The 19,966-nt window shown below is 37.0% G+C and overlaps 2 protein-coding genes and 2 long non-coding RNA genes across 4 annotated transcripts in view; all 4 read right to left on the bottom strand.

The window, feature by feature from the left end:
- The window catches only part of alcama (activated leukocyte cell adhesion molecule a), a 189,695-nt gene extending 186,014 nt beyond the window's left edge, over window positions 1–3,681 (bottom strand). The window contains exon 1 of the mRNA XM_039618399.1: window positions 3,560–3,681. The gene's annotated coding sequence lies outside the window, so the exon portion shown is untranslated. The remainder of the gene's footprint in view (window positions 1–3,559) is intronic.
- A 6,088-nt stretch (window positions 3,682–9,769) lies between these two features.
- LOC120442270 lies at window positions 9,770–11,281 on the bottom strand. The gene is made up of 3 exons (XR_005614613.1): window positions 10,880–11,281; window positions 10,396–10,482; window positions 9,770–9,987 (listed from the first exon to the last, which is right to left on the bottom strand). It is a non-coding gene; the product is annotated as an uncharacterized LOC120442270 (long non-coding RNA).
- A 2,373-nt stretch (window positions 11,282–13,654) lies between these two features.
- LOC120442335 lies at window positions 13,655–14,931 on the bottom strand. Its single transcript, XM_039618743.1, has 2 exons — window positions 13,826–14,931; window positions 13,655–13,733 (listed from the first exon to the last, which is right to left on the bottom strand). The coding sequence occupies exons 1-2, from the start codon at window positions 14,722–14,724 to the stop codon at window positions 13,655–13,657; spliced, it is 978 nt and encodes a 325-aa protein (XP_039474677.1). The 5' UTR covers window positions 14,725–14,931.
- A 16-nt stretch (window positions 14,932–14,947) lies between these two features.
- On the bottom strand, window positions 14,948–16,284 carry LOC120442272. The gene is made up of 4 exons (XR_005614615.1): window positions 16,211–16,284; window positions 15,520–15,594; window positions 15,332–15,430; window positions 14,948–15,008 (listed from the first exon to the last, which is right to left on the bottom strand). It is a non-coding gene; the product is annotated as an uncharacterized LOC120442272 (long non-coding RNA).
- Between the last annotated feature and the right edge of the window lie 3,682 nt (window positions 16,285–19,966).

Raw genomic sequence — 19,966 nt, forward strand, 5'->3', positions numbered from 1 at the left:
AAGGTCTATTCCATTTTGAAATCTCACTGCTGCCACCTTGTGCTGCTGGCAGGATCAAAGACTCGATCTTCTCTTTACATTTTTCTTATACAATACTCTCAGTCATCGGGGGAGCAGTGGGGAGGCTTAAGCCCAAGTTGTTTTTTCAGAAGCCCGGGGTCTTTTGGAGTGTAATTTGTTTCATAGTTAGTTGCCTGACTGACAACTGTATAAAACAAAAACTACACACAATATTCGAAGCACATAGCTCACAGTCGTAAATTCCCCCTAATTTTGGTATGATCCGAGCTCGGACACTAGGCGACTGAGCACAGCACTTATGCATGTGAGCTAGGGGGGAGAAGCCGCTGCCTGCGAGTTTGCTGTAGGAGAAGTGCAGACAGAGGAGAGCTTAAGTTTGACCAGGTACCAAAGTAATAGTGATGGGAATTCCGGCTCTTTTTAGAGAGAAAATGAACTACTAATGTAAAAAAATGTATTTTATTTATATATGTTTATTATATAAATATTCTTTTATTTATTCACATCACACGGGGCCAGGTACGTACGTTCTTTTAGAGCAGAGCTACAGATTAAAAATGCCCAAGGCAAAGCGATCAAAAGTCTGGCTGTACTTCACAGCAAAAGATGCAAACTCAGCAGCCTGCAACAAGTGCTTTAAGCTGATACTGTGATACTGTCAAAGGAGGTAACACCTCAAATGTGATAAAACACCTAGCGACGCATAGCGTTTTTTTTAAAGCCGAGAAATGCGCCGTGTTTGATAGCTTGCAGCGAGACCTCACACCGTGCACATCTACTGCGGGTGTGGTGCCTGTTAGCAACATCCCCCAAAAACCCGAAGAGTAGAGTCCTGGCCCCTAGCCCTGTCAGCGTAGCAGAAATGATGACGGATGATGTTGGCAGCAGTTGCCGTTCTCCTCTGCGTGAGTAGCTTCATGTTGTTTGTGTGTAATTAACGTTGAGTACGCTAACCACATTATTACATTAATGCATGTAAGGTGAACTAGCAAACACCGTCGTAGTTACATGCGGCTGTCTTCTTGTTTGATGGCAGATACTCCCTTCACCCTGGCCAAAAAGGCTAAAATGACCAAAGAAAAAGTGGAAAACAGTTAAACATGAGAGGTTTTTGGACAAAGTTTGTGTTTTTTCCATTGTTTAAGCACTGCTTCCAGCCAAGAGTGATGCCATATATGCCCTATAGCTGCAGAAAAGGCTAACATTGTTATCCTTTTACAAAAAAACAGCTAAACATGAGAGGTTTTTGGACAAAGTTTGTGTTTTTACCATTGTTTAAGCACTGCTTCCAGCCAAGAGTGATACCATATATGCCCTCTAGCTGCAGAAAAGGCTAACATTGTTATCTTTTTACAAAAAAAAAAGCTGAACATGAGAGGTTTTTGGACCAATTTTGTGTTCTCCATTCTTTAAGCACCAGTTTGAGCACCGTTTAAGCACCGGCACTGTTTCAAAAGTACCGGTTTGGCACCGGTATCAGATAAAACCTAAACGATACCCATCCCTAGTTATGTGACATTAGTGATGTTAGTACTTTCAGCGTCAACTTGGTTTTAAAGCCTTTACTTTAAAATATACGCCATTCAATAGTTGACCTTAATCTTACAGAGAATGTGATGATTTTATGGATAATTAAAGTCAATCATATGTCCACAAACACAACAAGCTGAAAGTCAGTGAATGCTGCTCGGTTTGCAGTCCTGAATATCACGGCACAAGCAGGATTCACTGCACTGTTAATGTTAACTATGTTATATTGCTGCCTCTCTTCGGTGGTGTCGAGCCAAACGGACTTTAACATTTGTTTGAACGAGCTGACGGTTCACTCGTTAAGCTGAAAGAAAGATGCTTTAATCACAGGAGTCACACATGTGTCCACTGGACCATCTGGGAACTCTTCTTGTTTAGCACTCGTAATAACACAAACACTAAATCCTCCTTCTCTTGTGCTGTTTTGTAGCAGTGTATACACCTGAGACTGTCACCTGTCTGTCTGTCCTGCACTCTCTCTCTTTTTCTTTCTCTCCGATTGTGTAATAAAAGTATGAACATGTATGTATAAGTTACACTTGTGTTTGAATCCTGCAGTTTATCACACATTTGATTTCCATGTGTGACAACTGCAAGTGTCCAGAGTGAGGACAGACTGAGGGACTGCTGCACATCATCTGTGAGGCTTTGCACCCCTGATGATCCACCAGGACAAACTCAGCAGTGTGTGAGGAAGAGGAGGAGGAAGAGCCAGCAGCAGCTGACAGATGGAGAGAATAGACAGACTGTTCCCAGTTTGTGAAGGACTGCTAGAAAATTTTAAAATAACTAATTGTCTGTCCTGAATTAGTCTTATTAGGTAATGTTCAAATAATTTTATCATCCCAGTGTTTTCAGTGTGGGATGAAGAACTCATGGCCTTCAAGTTATACACTATGAAAGGCAGAAACAAGTTTAATATTCAGAAACCTAAAGTATGTATCAGCAGCAGAATGGACCTAAAAATAAATGTCCATGTTTGTTTCAGTTCTATGAAGCTTTGAGTATTTTAGTAGTTCTGCTGTGTTTGTTGTCTCATATTGCTGTAATTGTTTATCGGCTTTATATATTTTGAGCTAAGTTGATCTATAGTGTTACATCATATTCTATAAGGATGTTACGTGTTTGTATACTTTCTGCCCAGTTTGACCCATTTAGCAGAAGTCAGCCTGTTTAAGGCTCTCATATCTATTCTGTATGACTTAAAGCAGTTATGACACGGTATGATTTTCTCACCCAATAAAGGAATATTTAATATATCAGTCTACTCTTCATTCTATCAGCAACAGTTATCACGGCTCGGACATTTCCTTGTCCCACGTATATGTAAGCATTGCAGCATGCAACCTGAATCTTTACTGAAGCGCAGTGGATGACACAGAGTTCAAGCTCACTGCTGTAATATATCATAACAATCTGACAATAACTATAATATTGGCCATATTATATTTACATTGACAAAGTGAGATGATTTAGTCTCGTGAACAACATAAGCTAATTGTTATTTACTAACTAATCTTGAAATGACTGTTCAGTACAGAAATGAAGCCCAACAATCATGTTTTTACAGTCCCGTGGTCTCAGCCTCAGATACTCAAGAAATCAAAGTGATGTCATACAAAAATGAACGAACAAAAAAACTTTTTTTTCCTCCATGTCTGTCAAACAATGCTGGTGAAATGTTTCTCGCGGTTAGTATCATGGTTGCTAGGCAACCTGAGCAGCGCGACAAGGCCAGACCGTCCCATTTCACAAGCCTCTCATTTCTGCACTTCTCGTACTTCGTAGTACGTAGTTCGGGTACCCGAACTGCGCGTACTCCGAAGCGCGCGGTCGCTGGATTGGGACACAGCCACAAATAGGAAAAAACACAACGGAAGTGTTTCTGGGGAGACAATAACCCGACGGACCAGTTGCAGGAACCCAAAACATGGTAGGCGTGTTTTATCACTATTAATATAATACTGATGACGGATTTTTAGGCTAGTAGTTAGGCTAACACACTTACCTCTGATCTTTCCTCACAAAACCGATAGATCCTCCACTTCTTTTAAGTGTCTCCCAGAGCTCCGGGAGATGACGTCACACAGGTTCGCCCCCCACCCTCCCCCCATTTTGGCTGCAATCGGCTGACTGCCGTGGTGAAGGAGGCTAACTATGGCTGATAACTGTTGCGCCCCAGGTTGTACAAATAGACGAGGAAAAAATGAAGGTACGTCGTTTTACCGCATTCCCAAAGATGCGGAAAGGCGTACTAAATTGATTAGCGCCATTAAAAGAGCCAGGAGTAAGCAAAACAAGACTGAAAGATGGGGCCCTCCAGCCGTCTGATTCACCGCGGTCAAGTGAGCCCTCACTTACGAAGTCACAGTCAAGCTAGCCGCCCCGCCAGCCGCACCTAAAATGTGGTTGCACTACTCTTACGTATATTACGGTACGGATGAAGACCGGCTTAGAAACGCAGTCTTTTGTGTCCTGACACTATTTTACTTCAATATCCACTCCCAGTTTTGGTTCATCTCCACTCTTCACCCCATGATCCACAGCCAAAATTACTGTACGATTCAGCGAAAATTAACAATAACATTTACCCAATATACAGTACTGTACTTTTAATATCTTCAACTTTTACCTCAGATTACAGGAAAACTGTAAGAGGTGACGCAGATATTTCACTGGATTCTGACTCTGGGTGACCACCACTCTTCACCCTGTCATCCACAGACAAATTTACTGTACGGTTTTTGAGAAAAGTGATAGTAAACTTTGCACAATTTACTCTACTGTACTCTATATATTCCCATCTTTGACCTCAGATTACAGGAAAACTGTAAGAGGTGACACAGATATCTCACTGGATTCTGACTCTGGGTGACCCCCACTCTTCATCCTGTCATCCACAGCCAAATTTACTGTACGGTTTTTGAGAAAAGTGATAGTAAACTTTACCCAAATTACTCTACTGTACTCTATATATTCCCATCTTTCACCTCAGATTACAGGAAAACTGTAAGAGGTGACGCAGATATTTCACTGGATTCTGACTCTAGGCCATCTCCACGCTTCACCCTGTGATCCACAGCCGAATTTACTGTACGGTTTTCCTGAAAATTGATAGTAAACTTTGCACATTTTACTCTACTGTACTCTATATATTCCCATCTTTGACCTCAGATTACAGGAAAACTGTAAGAGGTGACACTGATATCTCACTGGATTCTGACTCTGGGTGACCCCTACTCTTCACCCTGTCATCCACAGACAAATTTACTGTACGGTTTTCCTGAAAATTGATAGTAAACTTTGCACAATGTACTCTACTGTACTCTATATATTCCCATCTTTGACCTCAGATTACAGGAAAACTGTAAGAGGTGACGCAGATATTTCACTGGATTCTGACTGTGGATGACCCCCACTTTTCACCCTGTGATCCACAGACAAATTTACTGTACGGTTTTTGAGAAAAGTGATAGTAAACTTTACCCAAATTACTCTACTGTACTCTATATATTCCCATCTTTCACCTCAGATTACAGGAAAACTGTAAGAGGTGACGCAGATATTTCACTGAATTCTGACTCTAGGCCATCTCCACTCTTCACCCTGTCATCCACAGCCGAATTTACTGTACGGTTTTCCTGAAAATTGATAGTAAACTTTGCACATTTTACTCTACTGTACTCTATATATTCCCATCTTTGACCTCAGATTACAGGAAAACTGTAAGAGGTGACACTGATATCTCACTGGATTCTGACTCTGGGTGACCCCTACTCTTCACCCTGTCATCCACAGACAAATTTACTGTACGGTTTTCCTGAAAATTGATAGTAAACTTTGCACAATGTACTCTACTGTACTCTATATATTCCCATCTTTGACCTCTGATTACAGGAAAACTGTAAGAGGTGACGCAGATATTTCACTGGATTCTGACTCTGGGTGACCCCTACTCTTCACCCTGTCATCCACAGCCGAATTTACTGTACGGTTTTCCTGAAAATTGATAGTAAACCTTGCACAATTTACTCTACTGTACTCTATATATTCCCATCTTTGACCTCAGATTACAGGAAAAGTATAAGAGGTGACACTGATATCTCACTGGATTCTGACTCTAGGCCATGTCCACTCTTCATCCTGTCATCCACAGACAAATTTACTGTACGGTTTTTGAGAAAAGTGATAGTAAACTTTGCACTATTTACTGTACTGTACTATATATATTTCCATCTTTGACCTCAGATTACAGGAAAACTGTAAGAGGTGACACAGATATTTCACTGGATTCTGACTCTGGGTGACCTCCACTCTTCACCCTGTCATCCACACCCAAATTTACTGTACGGTTTTCCAGTAAATCAATAGTGAACTTTACCCAAATTACTGTACTGTTTTCTGATTAAAGTAAATCCTAATCTATTACTGAACAAAATGAGTTCATTCAAGTATTTACTTAACTACAAGAAATTTCTTTCCACACAAAATTTAAATTTTCAAAACATCATTCACACACCACCTCAAGTAGCAACTTTAGTTTTAGACATTATTTATTCAGCGCTTAATCACAACAATATCCACCTCAAGGCACTTTACATAATAACTTAAACCTTACAATAACACATACAGAGAAACACCCAACAATCATATGACCCCTATGAGCAAGCACTTTGGCGACAGTGGGAAGGAAAAACTCCTTCTAACAGGAAGAAACCTCCAGCAGAACCAGGCTCAGGGAGGGGCGGCCATCTGCTGTGACCGGTTGGGGTGAGAAATTACATTTCTCATATTACAGATTTCTCAGATTACTATTATACATTTTTGATATATTGTTATTCATTATCTGTCATCACACAAATCAACCCAAAAAATCAAAAAGGAAATACTTAAAATACGTGCTCAAAGCAAGAATGTTATACATATTGTGTTTTACACATGTGTTCCTCAAAACACCAATAATAACTATAAGCAGATTATTCTAGTACCTTTCACTGCATGTGGAATTAGGTTACACAAAGCACACACTTCCACTCTGTCTTCTGAGCGCTGCTGAGCTGTTCATTTGTCATGTCCAGGCATTCAGAATGGAACCAGCAGTTGCAGTTATCACACTGGATCTGTAAACAAATAACATATGAGTTTTCATAAACACATGAAGTAAATAATTCTATGATTTCATAAATTACAATCCTTAACAACACAGAGTCAAATACTTTGTGGTAGATAACATAAAACTATTTTTTAAAAACACTATACCCAGTCAGTGATGGAGGGTCCTGGATTGGGTGGTTTCGCTGTTGCACACATGGCACAGTTGGTGTCACTGTCAAATACTAAAACATAAAATATAGATATATATATGTTAGTGTCAATCAGTTTGACACAAACAAATATGTCCACTCGAAAAAGAGATTACACACCTGAGGCCTCAAGTATTGTCTGTGCAAATGTCCTTCGTGCCTGGGCCATCTCTTTTTTTGTCGTCAAAAATGTCATTTCTGATTTATTTGGGAATGCTTCCATTACTGCTTTGGCCATCTGAAATGAAAACAAAAAATAAAATTTAATTGAAAACATCTGCAAATGTTACACTTCCTATTGTTAAGGTTCAATGTTGAGAGAGGAATCCATAAATAACCACAGATCCAGGCGTGTGCAATTTAGACGGCATTTTAATGAATACACACGTGCGGAGTCCGAACGCTGTACAGATTCAGCGTCGAACTGAACTTACAATAATTAGACAAAGGTTTTATAGAGGTGAGCATTGTACCACCCCCTCTTCTGTTGTTAGGCAGATTTAATACAGCATACGTCAGCTCCAAAACCACAAATGTTCTGTCAACAACCTTTAACATAGTTTTAAAGAACATTGTCTTCGGGTCGGTGCTTCCCCTCAGCTCGTCTTCGCTGTCGCTTCCCTGTGGGAGATCTGTTGCACTTCCTCTAAGTACGTCGGCACAATTCTGCATTTGCAGCAAAAACACATCTTCACTTCTTGCTTACCAAAATAGATCTATTATGGTGTGTATGTGTGTGTCTGCAGTGTATGCTATGTATGTGTCATGACCTCTCCTGCACTCCGGCTCACCTCACACCCCTCGTCCTAGCCAGACATAAGGCCTGTGCTCGTGCACAGCTGAACTATGTGTGACTTCTAAATGTCACACTCAAATGATGATACTCAAACCATGAAGGAAACTTACTCAAACTGAACATAAATGAACTTAAGACTTACTCAAAAGGATATAAGTGATAAATGATACAAACTTAACTCTTAGCTCTAAAGAATATAAGGATATAAGGATATAACTCCAGGCATATGTCATGTAAGCAGGTGTGTTGCAATTCCTTTCAGAGCTCCTGTTCTCCTCACCTTGTATTGGCAGATCATAACGCCTGCCAAGAGTTTCTGACCTTCACTTGACCAGGAGCCACAGCTCTTTAATAAGCTCAAATGCAATCATGTATAAAAGATTAAAATCATTTTCATAACACAGGTTTTCCTTCTCAGATCTGCCAATAGGTTTGCTCCTCCTAATATAGTCTAAAAGCAACCCCAAGCAAAACAATTTGAACTTTCCCCTATCAGTGATCCCTCTAAGTGTGTGTGTATATCTCGTCTATCTGTGGGTGCACAGAGTGTGCATCTGCTCTCTGAACAGTTTCACTTCTGCAAAAGCATGGCTTGCAGACGCATTTCCTGTCAGCCTGCAGTCAGCTTCTCACCCACTGAAGACTTCAGTATAAAAATACAAAAACACCCAAAAGCCCCAAAACTATAGACCCAACTCAACAATCTGAAGTGAAAATAAAATAATAAATCAAAATGACAAAACATAATACTTCCTCCTCCACACTATTTAAATAGTTTAACCTTTTGAGATTATTTTAACTTATCTTCTTATCTAATTTTACAGAACAATATTATTGCTTTAATGTGGTACCATACCATGATGACCATTACTCCGCAGCTAGAACCATCACGTTGAAATGGATGTGTCAGTACTCCTCCTGAAGTCTCACATTCACCCAGTCTGTTTTGTTGTAGCATGTCCTTCTCATTTTGAAGTATTCACTGTGTGAACATAATGTACATGACATTTATATAGAAATGAAAGATAAAAGTCACACAGAAAAAGAACATTCTCTACTTTTTCATAAATCACATAGACACATATAATACATATCAATGTGTTTTTAATGGCGTGTCAGAAAGCCCTGTGCTCTAGATTATGTTACATGAAGTATCAAAAATAATAACATGTTCTTTGAAATCTACAAATGTTAACTGTGTCAAATGTCTCACTGCTTAAACACTGTCAGGGTATTTTTATTATTTAAAATTTCATATGTGTGTAATTTTGAAGTAATTTTTTTAAGTTCTTTAAAGAACTGATAACCATGGATTTTATTACACTTTCATCTACAACCATATGTTCACCTATAGAAAAAGACATCCTCTGTCCTCCTGTCACTTTTCTAATGGCATTACAGAGTACCTAATATTTTATGTTATTATTATATACATGTAATAATGCATAATTACCGGAATCTTTTGGCTGCACGGTCAGACTCTTCCTGCTCCAAAGAGTTTCTTGAAGGATCGACCAAATACAGACAGCTGTCATCTGCATTTATGTACTGCGATAGATATATAAATTTAAAAAGTACATAAATTATGAAGAATGTTTTATTGAAACAAACTTTTTTTTCACAGAAATGCTGCTTGTACTAACCAGAAACTTCCAGTGTACATTTCCAATGTTCACAAAGGATAAAATAACGATAGTTGTCAAAGTTCACCTGTGACATATTAGGAATTACTTACAAATTTGCAACAATACTTTTTCATTTATATCAAGAGATTAATAAAATTTAAAAACTGGATTCTAGAATATATGAAATAAAAATTTACCTTGGACAAGCTTTGTCTCCTGATTAGTTCTCTCTCTCCATAGAGGATCACACCGCTCGTGTAGTGGTTCATAATGTAGATATTATTCCCCAGATTCAGCCGAATGGCCCAGTGGTGCAGGAGACTTTCAATGACCTGAGGAGTATAATAAATAAACTTTTATTACTTTGTAAACATGATAAATTTTTGAATACAAAGGTTAATAAAGAGTTTTTACTTAGGTATACTCAGTATTCAGTCATGAGGATATGCCTGGAATGTAGATCTAAAGCAGTACTTACTGAATGTGTGAGGGAACAACTAATGTTCTGCCCCAGCTTTAACGTTATCCTTATGCAGTACTTTTGGGGGGAAGGCGGGTTAATACCTGGATTACATACCTCTCCAACAAGCCAGCTGTGTGGTCTAAGGGTCAGGAACTCACTGTGACGTATGACAAAGTTGTTACCTCTAATCTGAGATGGGACCACAGAAACAACAACTTCCGTTTCCTGTTGTTTCCACAAATATGCGACCTGTGTTTCAACAAGACAATAGTAACTAAATAAAGTTCTAAAAATTCTTCTTAGGAGAGGTTTTAAATGTAATTTTAAAAGTATTTTATGTACCTGACGCAACAACACGAAAACATCTCCAAATTTGACATAGATTTTAATGTAATTTATTTGAGATGTTAAACTACAATAAGAAATTAAAATTGAGTCAGTTACTGTTGTTCTTGTAAAATTAAGGCCAGTAATTTGTAAATGTTACATTTATTGTTGGACTGACATTTGTCATTTTTCTGTGATCTGTAATTTTCATTCATCAACACATACATATAATAAAATCTAATATATAATTACAAAAATATGTACTAACAAACTTGGTTTTTCAAACACATGACATAGTTTTTGAATTAGAGTTTATTTGTGAAACATCACCTGTGATGCAGTGTCCTTTGTTAGACCGGTTGTGTTTCTCTCAAGGTGCTCTGTCCTTTCCAGTGTAGATGGAGAATCCTCTGGCCCCTCGATTTGTGGGTTGAATTTAAAAGAAAATATTTGTTACTGCTGTGATCATTTTAAGTAATGTTTTATTAAGGAAAACATGGCATTACCTTTTGCATGAATTACACGTTATTAATGCTGATATATTTCACATAATACTAAGTGCGGTGTTTGTTGGCTTACAAAATCATAACAAATGAAGAAGAACAACATAGCCTGAATGTATTTAATGACTGCTACTTTTTGTGGCCTAATTTTTATTGCACAATTTGAAAAGGGTTATTCTATGCATCAAAGATGCTATAATTCTTCAATTTCACTTGTTATTTCATAATAATTATTTATTCATGCTGATTGTTATCATTTTTTTTTCTAACACTAAAGATAACAATTATACTTTAAAAATGGGTGTACTCACTGTCCTCCTGACATCAGAGAGTGGCTCCAAAAGGATCTCTTTGAAGGCCCTTTCCATTTCCTTCATGGTTGGATCATCGTTGTTTACCAGGTGTATTTCAAATGGAGGACTTGTGGGGTTCTTATGTTTAATGTACTTTTTGATTGTGGTGACTACAACATCAGCACAAATTGAGACTGGAAAGTTGAATATTCCAGAGCTCACTGCTGGAATGGCAACAGATGAAAATTTGTGCTCTTCTGCACATGTCATGACATTCAAAATACCTTTAGTTAAAAGTTTCTTTGCATGGGATATCATGTGCACTGTGGGGTCATTCTGCAGACACGGGCCTACCAAATGAATCAGCTTCATGCAAGGTAGTTTGCCTGCTGTGGTAACTGCAACTTGTCCAGCCTTTAATTTGCCATTTTGGCAATGAAGACATCACTCTCTGCTTGGATAGTACGTCCTCCAGTAGCAGACAGTGCCTTTGCAAGTCCACCCATGTGAGAGAGACTTTCATTAGCTGCATTCACAATTGCATCCACTTTGAAGGCACATAAATCTCCTTTCCATACTGTGACCGACACTTTATTAGCCATGTATGTTGCTATTTTTTGGCAAACGGCTATTTGTTCCTGGCTCTCATCCTACAAAGATAGACACATGTCAATTTTCAGAGTCATTTATGACAATAACACACAAAACATAAATGTAGACTTTAAAACATATCTAAAAATACCTGGTTTTGACGAGCATCATGTTGTTTGTGCTGTTCCTGTTTAAAGGTTTGAACAGTGGTCTTCCCTTTTATCTGTTAACAGATAACATTTTGAATGACTTTATATAATAGAATATAATAGACAATAGAATATGGTCATCAATGACACAAACTTGTTCTGATTTGAGATGTATGTAACGAGTGAGCATCTGTCCTGCTGTTGGTGTACCATACAGGCACTGATATGACTGTGTATGAGTGCCTAGTCCCTTAAAGGACTCTGTCCAACATTACATCCCAAGTAAACAGAGGAACTATGAGAGAAAAACATGGGCAGTATGTGATGCCCGGTCCAGCTGTACAGAGAACATGCTAGTGTACGATTGCAAACTTGCTTGCCTGCAGTCAGGGCACGCGAGCTGTGCTTAATACAGTAGGTCTCCAAAAGACAATGATCACCCTTGAAAGCTTGTTTAATTCATATGCCCTTGGCCTACAACTGCTGAAAACAAAGCTGTACATGGTGTGACCAGCAAAAAGCAAAAAACCTGAGCTTCCTCCGGCACTTGTGTCACCTATGGACATGCATTGTTTGTCATTAAAGTGGGGGTTCACTAAGGCCCATGCCTAGGTGTAATACATTGTCAAAAAACATAAAAATTTCAGGTAATCAGTTGGAATACAGTTTGATAAAACTGTATTCCACGGATGATAATTTATAATTTATAATTGATGCTTTATAAATAGTCAAAGCAGACGCTTTACCCCAGAGGACAAAAGGAGTATGGCAATCGGGAGGACATCACAAGGTTTAATTATTGAAAATAATGGGAACATGATGACTTACCTCAGTTTTCTTTTTCTTCAGTGGCAGTTCGGTCACTAACGGTGACACGTACACACCTTTCCGTTTAATGCGTTTGTCTTTCCATTTCTCCATTTCCACGCGAAAAGACTGTTGATTACACATACATACTTTTAGTGCTTACTTATTTCATCAACTCTTAATTCTACAGTCATACCCAAATGTTTTCACTTTTTCTTAGTTTCTTGTTCTATTTGTATAAAACATCATTTTCATTATTAGGAAGTTATTCATACCTTTTGTCTTGATTTTTTCATGTCTGCATATTCAAGCAGGAGGGCATCATGCATTTTTTGATAAATTTCCACAAAGTCATCAAGCCTTGTCAGTCTCCTTCTCTGGATACGGATTTTTTTCAAATCCCACTGGCTTTTCTCCATGATTCCTTGGGTTCTGTTGTCTTGTGTAAAATTCTTAAATGCAATAGTACATTGTTTAAGTCAATATCTATGGATTGTAAATTTATATACAACTTATGTTTCTTTTCACTTATTCTTCTCGCTATGATACCTGGTTCTTGGATTGCTGAATGTCACTATAGAGTTTACTGAGCTGCTGGTAAGCAGGACCAGTACCATGACGTCCAAGATCCCCTAAGAAGAATACAAGTAATTCAAAAACATAATTAAAATAGATAATTCAACATTTATCACATTTACATTTATTAATAAATGACAATTTATGATAGTAATACAACAAATAAAAAAATGTACCGAGCATCATTGATGACCACAAAGTTGCATGTGGTAGAAGGTGATTTACCAGACCGGCAATAAATTTGGGTGCATGAAAGATGTTTCTTTCACCCTCACAGTCCAGTGTTGCATTGTCAACAATTGCCTGGAAATGGGTCTTCAAGGGGCATTCTGAACATCAGTCTGTAAAACAGATATATATCTATATTCAGTAAGTTATCAAAGCAAAGAGAAATTAATTATATATAATGTTATTGTGGTTTAAAATATATATATATTTTTAATAATTTAAATTCATTAATTCATTTGGGACATACACAAGTAAAAAGTTATTAATAAGATTACTTAAATAATAAATCTTAGCTAACCTTGTAGTCCTCAGCAATCACAGTCTTTTCATCCAAATCCAGGGTCCCCTTTTTTGCATAAGGATTTTCAAGTTGTTGTAGTGTTTTGTTACGTTCCTTCCACTACAAGGACTGCAAAACACTATTGCTGCACTATGGACAACATCATCCATGTCTTTTTAAGTTATCACAGCATGCAAGGAGCCCAAACACATGCATTCCAAGCCTGTAGTTCTCTGGAATGCTGGGAAAATGAACGAATGAAATCACTGTTAGTAGGGCCTTTACATTACAAATCTTGTATTCTTTTTTAATTATTGATATAAATGTACTCACTGTTTTTTACAAAGGTCCTTGGCATTTTTCATGACATGGCTCAAACATCGATGAAGAATGGGAATGTTGAATTCCTGTGCTGAATGCTGGCCAGTGAGTAAGACATAGTACTTCTGCAGCAGATCCTCTAGACTTGTTCTGCAGAATGTCATGGAAATGGATCGAAGGAGTACTAGGGATCCATCACACATGAACATGACAGGCCTGTTGTAGGCCCGATTACCAAATGCTCTTACCAGATCAGTCTGAAAGGCCTGCAAGAAGTATGTCACAGAGGCAGTAGTGTGGTCACATGTGACATATGTAGCAAGTGGAAGAGGAGAAGCACCTTTGGATGGGTTTCTGACAACCAACTCATACACATAATATGGTGGCCTTCCAGCACTTTCTTTTCTTATTATACTTCCAGTGGCATCAAAGTACACAATGTCTTCTTTGCATCTTTGATGAAAAACTGACAAGGTTTTCTTAGACCACAGCATTATGCCCTTTGGATGCATCAGAATCTTCTGCAGTACATCCTTTTCAGTGTCCTGATACTGTTGAATTATCTTTTGTAAGCTCATCAACTCGTTGGGATCTGCTCTACTGGCTTTTCTTTCAGACCATGCAATGTTTTTCAAGACTTCTTTTGTTGGAGCATCATCCCTGTTGCCAGATTGGATCACCTTTTGTGGCACTTTCTGTAAAGACTCCAAGTACAAGCTCCTTGGTAATGTTTTTTTGAGGAGTTCTCCAGCACTTTGACGTGATTGTGCACGCACAGGCCGCCTTTTCAGCTCTTTGTTATTATGGCAGACCTCACCTCCTTTAAAAACGACTTCTGCTTTCAGTGTCTCTTCGTCATAAACCACCACATCCACAGTAACAGGGCAGTCCTGAAATCTGCAGTACCCCATACACCTGAAAACCGGTGCCTTTGATCTTGAAGAGAGTTTTTTCACACTGTGTCTCCGAAATCCAAAACTGCAGTACGGATTAAGGGTTCTGATTCCACTAGCAATTATATTTGTCCACTGCAGTCCTTTAAATAGTCTTCCTGACTGATGTTGCCGTAACTCCTTCCATTCATTCTCATTTATGAAAAAGAAAGTTTTCTGCTGTGGCAAACCAGATGTGAAAATCTTTCTCCTGAACTGCTACTGTCTGTGTTGACCTTAGCTGATTCATCTGATTCATTCCTCTGCAACATACAGATATATATTTCAAAAAATATATAAATACTTTCAATGTTTGTCACTACAGTGTCTCTATGAAACAGCATCATTATGTTACAATTTCACTAATGAACCCATAGTACAAGTAAGTGAATATGACTAAGAAATATTTATTTTACCTCTAAAGATCATCACAAAAAGATTTTAACTTTAAATTTAAACTTTGGATTACATTTAAAAGACAAAATTTTAATATAATAATTACATCCTGATAGTGTTTAACAAAAATATAAACTCCGTGTTTTCTTTCTCTGTTGTGCATTAAAAACAGCAAAAGTTATGAAATTACCTTAGCATTTGCATTTGAAGATGAAGATTTAGAGTCACTCTCGAGGGATTGTGTGTCTGGGGTATGGATGCCGCTCTCTGCAGTTTTTTGAAGTGCATCCTGGGAAGAGAAAGCGTTTTCGTTAATTTACAAATTAATGTTTTTCCAAGGTATCACAATGTAATACTAAATAATATACAAATAATTACCTCTTTTCTTGAAGGTAAAGGTACATTTCCTACAGATTGTGGAGACTTTGGCGCAACAACAATGTCTTCCTCATTCTAACGAATCACAAATTAATTAAAACATAACAATTAGACTGAAATATCTGTATGTCTTTGTTAACATACATTATTACAAAATATTTTGAAAGGAATCACTATGTAATGACGGTTTTATAAGGGAAAAATATTCAGCAAAGGAATATAGTACTATAATTATTGTAAATGATAAAGTAATATTCTGATTCAGATTTTGGAACTTGATTGGGCAATAACAAGATCAAATGGAGAAATTAGAAGGGTGGAAGACAAGGAGTGAAAAGTTAGTCAGCAGCAGGAGGATGAGTTGGTTACTCCTTTTAAAGTGGAGGTCAGATCTGACACTCAGGTCTTTGTGAGGCTGTCCTGTGGGTGCTTAAGGGTCTACACCTCATGGTTTGGTGATTTGCTTTGGTATGTGTTTACTTGCTGTTAAGCCTATTGTAATCTACTTTCTTGCTCTCCATATGACTCATTATTACTCTGTTTCAAGATTTAAATTATTTTAAAGATGACATTTTGGAGTGAATTTGTTTTATTTGTATCTAAAAGCTGGATCTCTACTATAGCTGGATAAGGTTGTCATAATGGCTTCAAAATTTTAAATCTGACAGTAAGTGTATGACACATTTCTTACAATGGAAGGAACATCATCTCCAAGTGTTGTCTCTGCAGTAGGAAAATCAGTCTGTAGCAAGGGACCCTCTACCCTGATGTGGTCTGTAAAAATATTTGATTTTTGCATAATAATTTTTATTACAGGAAGTTCTACCAAAGAAATATCTGTTCTTTTTTTAAACTTTTTTTTTTTTTAATGGAATAAATATAAATACTTTGTGAAAACACATTGCTTACCTTTTCATACTGCAGGACTGCTTTGAGAATTTTTTCCTATTAAGACATGTATTAGGCACTCCCAAATCTCTTGAGACATTTTCCCAAAAGCCATGCACTTTGTGAATACTGTAGGTCTTTAGACTGGTCCCGGGTTCAGCATACTTGTGAATGACCTCTAATATATTTGGCAGGGATTTTGAAATTGTCCGTGCCTTTTATGTAAAGAGAGAACAGTGACATTAACACATCTTTGTTCAATCTGTATCACTTACACCACAATAATGTATCACATTATTTTTTGTTAAATTACTTGCCTTTCCAAAAACTGAAAAAGTGCAGGTCCTGAAATTTTGAGACAAATGAAAATTAATACAAAGAAAAACAAACCATATGAACATATCTGTTATCCTGAGATCAACCTTGCAATGCTGATCAACAATAACATATGAAACAACATAAATGTGAACTCTTCATTTAAGTTTAATAGACTTCAGAAAACATTTTGGGCACTCCAAGTACCCACACTCTAGTGATGTCCAAAACGCATGATGCGGAAAAATCTTTTGGCGATTTTTCTATGCCAACAACATAACTGGTAGCAGTTAGATTTTGGACATACAAGTGCTAACTAACACAGTCCTTTTAATGTTTATTTGCTAATACACTATCACTAAGTTCTAAGTTTTAAAATTCACAGTGCAAATTACTGTAATCAACACTATAGTTAAAAACACAAGCACTAATTCACTGTGTATAATACACATTCCCTACCTGATTTATTAGTATTAATAATGTTATACTCTGTTAGATATACATTTTGAGTGGCTCCTAAACCACAAAGACAAGCTGTTAAAGACCGTTGCTCTGAACGTATTTTACAATCATTATCACAATCACAACGACATGAAAGAGTCATTGTGTCAAGCCAATGAAAAATTTAAATCTGGTAATACCCAGTGCAAATGCTTAAAAGAGAATTTATGACCTTATGTGACAAAAAGACTTGTGAGATGAGTTATTTATCATGGTGAACAGTGTTACTTATTATGGTTGTTTTACAACTAATTCAACCAAACATGGATTTTGTTTTAACGTATTTTTTCGTACTACAAAATGTTACGTATCTTTCAATTATCTCAATGTGTTATCACTTCTTTTTCTTAATGAATATTTATATTTAAAAAAAGATACAACATCAAAAGTTTTAACTACGCTTAAATGGAGTGTGTTACTTTTAAATGTACGCCTAAGAGTACAAAATCTAATCTTAGGTAGGCTATATGTTATATTTCTATATATATATGCTCTCCATCGGTTAGTATATCAATATTATTAAAGTTTTCAAATTCTAAAAATTATGATTTTAGACACATTTCTGGATGAAGACTATATACAAAGCGCAAACAATCTAAAACAATTTTCTATAATTAGACTGAGGAAAATAACTGGCATGAAATGGCTAGAATGTTCTCGTTTCTTGTTAATAGTTCAATTTTTAGTGTTAATTACTCACCTTTCCATTTTATTGTTGGTGGGTAAACCGAAAATTTTTGTCCACGTAGGCCTCGAAGAAAAGTTCAGTGTACTAATAATAAGTATATGTAATGACAGCGTAACCACATATAACCGTTTCCTGTCGCAATGAAAGCTACGTTATCTGTCCGTGCGATGCAACGACTCAATAAATACCGAAAGATCAAAGGTGGGTTGGCTATATGTCATGTGACTCGTCCCACACATCAGTTTGCATTGAATTAACAAAAATACTAATTTAATTCTAATAATGAAGCAAAAACTAAAAAAAATGTTAAGGCAATGTACAACCTTTTAATGTCATGTATAAAATATAATCAAAATAGTATTGGCAGAAATATTTCTATGAGTTACAGTATGAAAAAAAAAAAAAATGTATGAAACCTGCAATCAAAAGGCAAGATATTGTATAGGTAATTCATAATATTAATGTTAAAGACAATGAGTGTCAGAGAAAAGACAAAAGCATATTGCTTAAAATATATTGTAAAAGATGTGATTAAAGACTTTCATATAAATTATGAGAATTGAAAATTGTTTTATACCTCTAAGACTACTATTACTTATAGTAACATGAAAATTAACAAACAAAGAGGAAAATATTATTTTCTATTGGACAAGTGAGTGAGTTAGATTTTCAACGTTTGTGCACTTAACATATTTACTGAGACAATCAAAATGAGCATGGAACAACATCTGTTGCATGCCATGGCATCCAACTCTGTGTTTTCTGTTACTCTTGTCTTTCACGTGTCAAGCCTCATTCTATTGTCCAATGCAAAGGTAATTGGCACGTCTCTATTGGCTGATCTGGGAACAGTAGACCAATCGCTTGCCTGGGATAATTTAAAAACAGCTCCCAGGCCAGGTTGGCTTCTGACTGTCTTTGAACTTTTGTTAGTAGGTGTCTGTGTGTGTGAATAGAGTGTTTGGGTGTGAGGCTGGACAGATAAGATCGGAGTACCCCAAACACATTCAAATGAGCTTTTAAGTGTTAAAAACACTAGGTTAGGCAGGTGATGACACTTTTGTATCCTGTGACTGACCTTATGTGTCAAGCAGCTACACAGGCCTTTTGTTTTGCATATTATTAGATTTCCACTTTAGGGAAGCTGTTGGCATCTTTTTGTTTTAGTAATGTCTTTGATCTGGCTCAGCCGCCCGGTTCTCGTCCACAGCCTTTTTCTTTTGTTAAGCTTACTTTTATCAAGGCATGGTAAATGAACAGTAAACCTTGCCTGATGACTAATCTTCCCGTTTCCCTCTCATTGATTTATTTGGGTTGTCATGGCAGAAGTATTAAACAATGCCTTTTATTAGAACATAAGCATTTAAATTCAGTAATTTTATTTGAATTAGTCAAATATGAGTGGGCAACTCTGACCATGGCAAGACTGCATTTGCTCTAAAAAATTAACACAAAATTTAGACATATTGTTGTCATTATTTTTACTCTTCAATTTTATGTGTTTTTTCTTTAAGATGGTATCAGAAGTTGCTCCTCCACCATAAAAAACACCATCTGCATGTATTCTTTCACTACATCCACGATTCTCCTCTGTGGTCTTCCTCATTCATCCTGTTTGGAGCTTAATGTTCAACATCCTTTATCTATTAAAATTACAGAAGGAGAAGAAAATAATCATCAGAGCAGGAGTCATGATAAATGATAAATAGATTACTAGTACATACAAACATAACACTTGCATAATTTCTCTGATAACGCTGCATTGGATGGGTTTATTAACGGTGGGCTGAAATTGTACTACAGTATGCTGGTGAGGAACTTATTTGAGTGTTGAATAAAATGTCATCCGCAATCTGTATATGAATTGTCATTAAAACCATAGAGATTCTTACTTATAAAGGAAAGAAAGGTGGGACAATGCACATCAACATATAGTGTATATTTTTTGAAACATTACAAAGATACAGGTAATTCTGGGTTCACCTGAATTACAGATTAGACTGGTGGACAAGCAGAGATGTTGTGTACAACTGGTGACAGCATCAGTGACAGGGA

This window comes from Oreochromis aureus, linkage group 10, assembly GCF_013358895.1.
Source record: "Oreochromis aureus strain Israel breed Guangdong linkage group 10, ZZ_aureus, whole genome shotgun sequence".
Taxonomy (NCBI): Eukaryota; Metazoa; Chordata; class Actinopteri; order Cichliformes; family Cichlidae; genus Oreochromis; species Oreochromis aureus.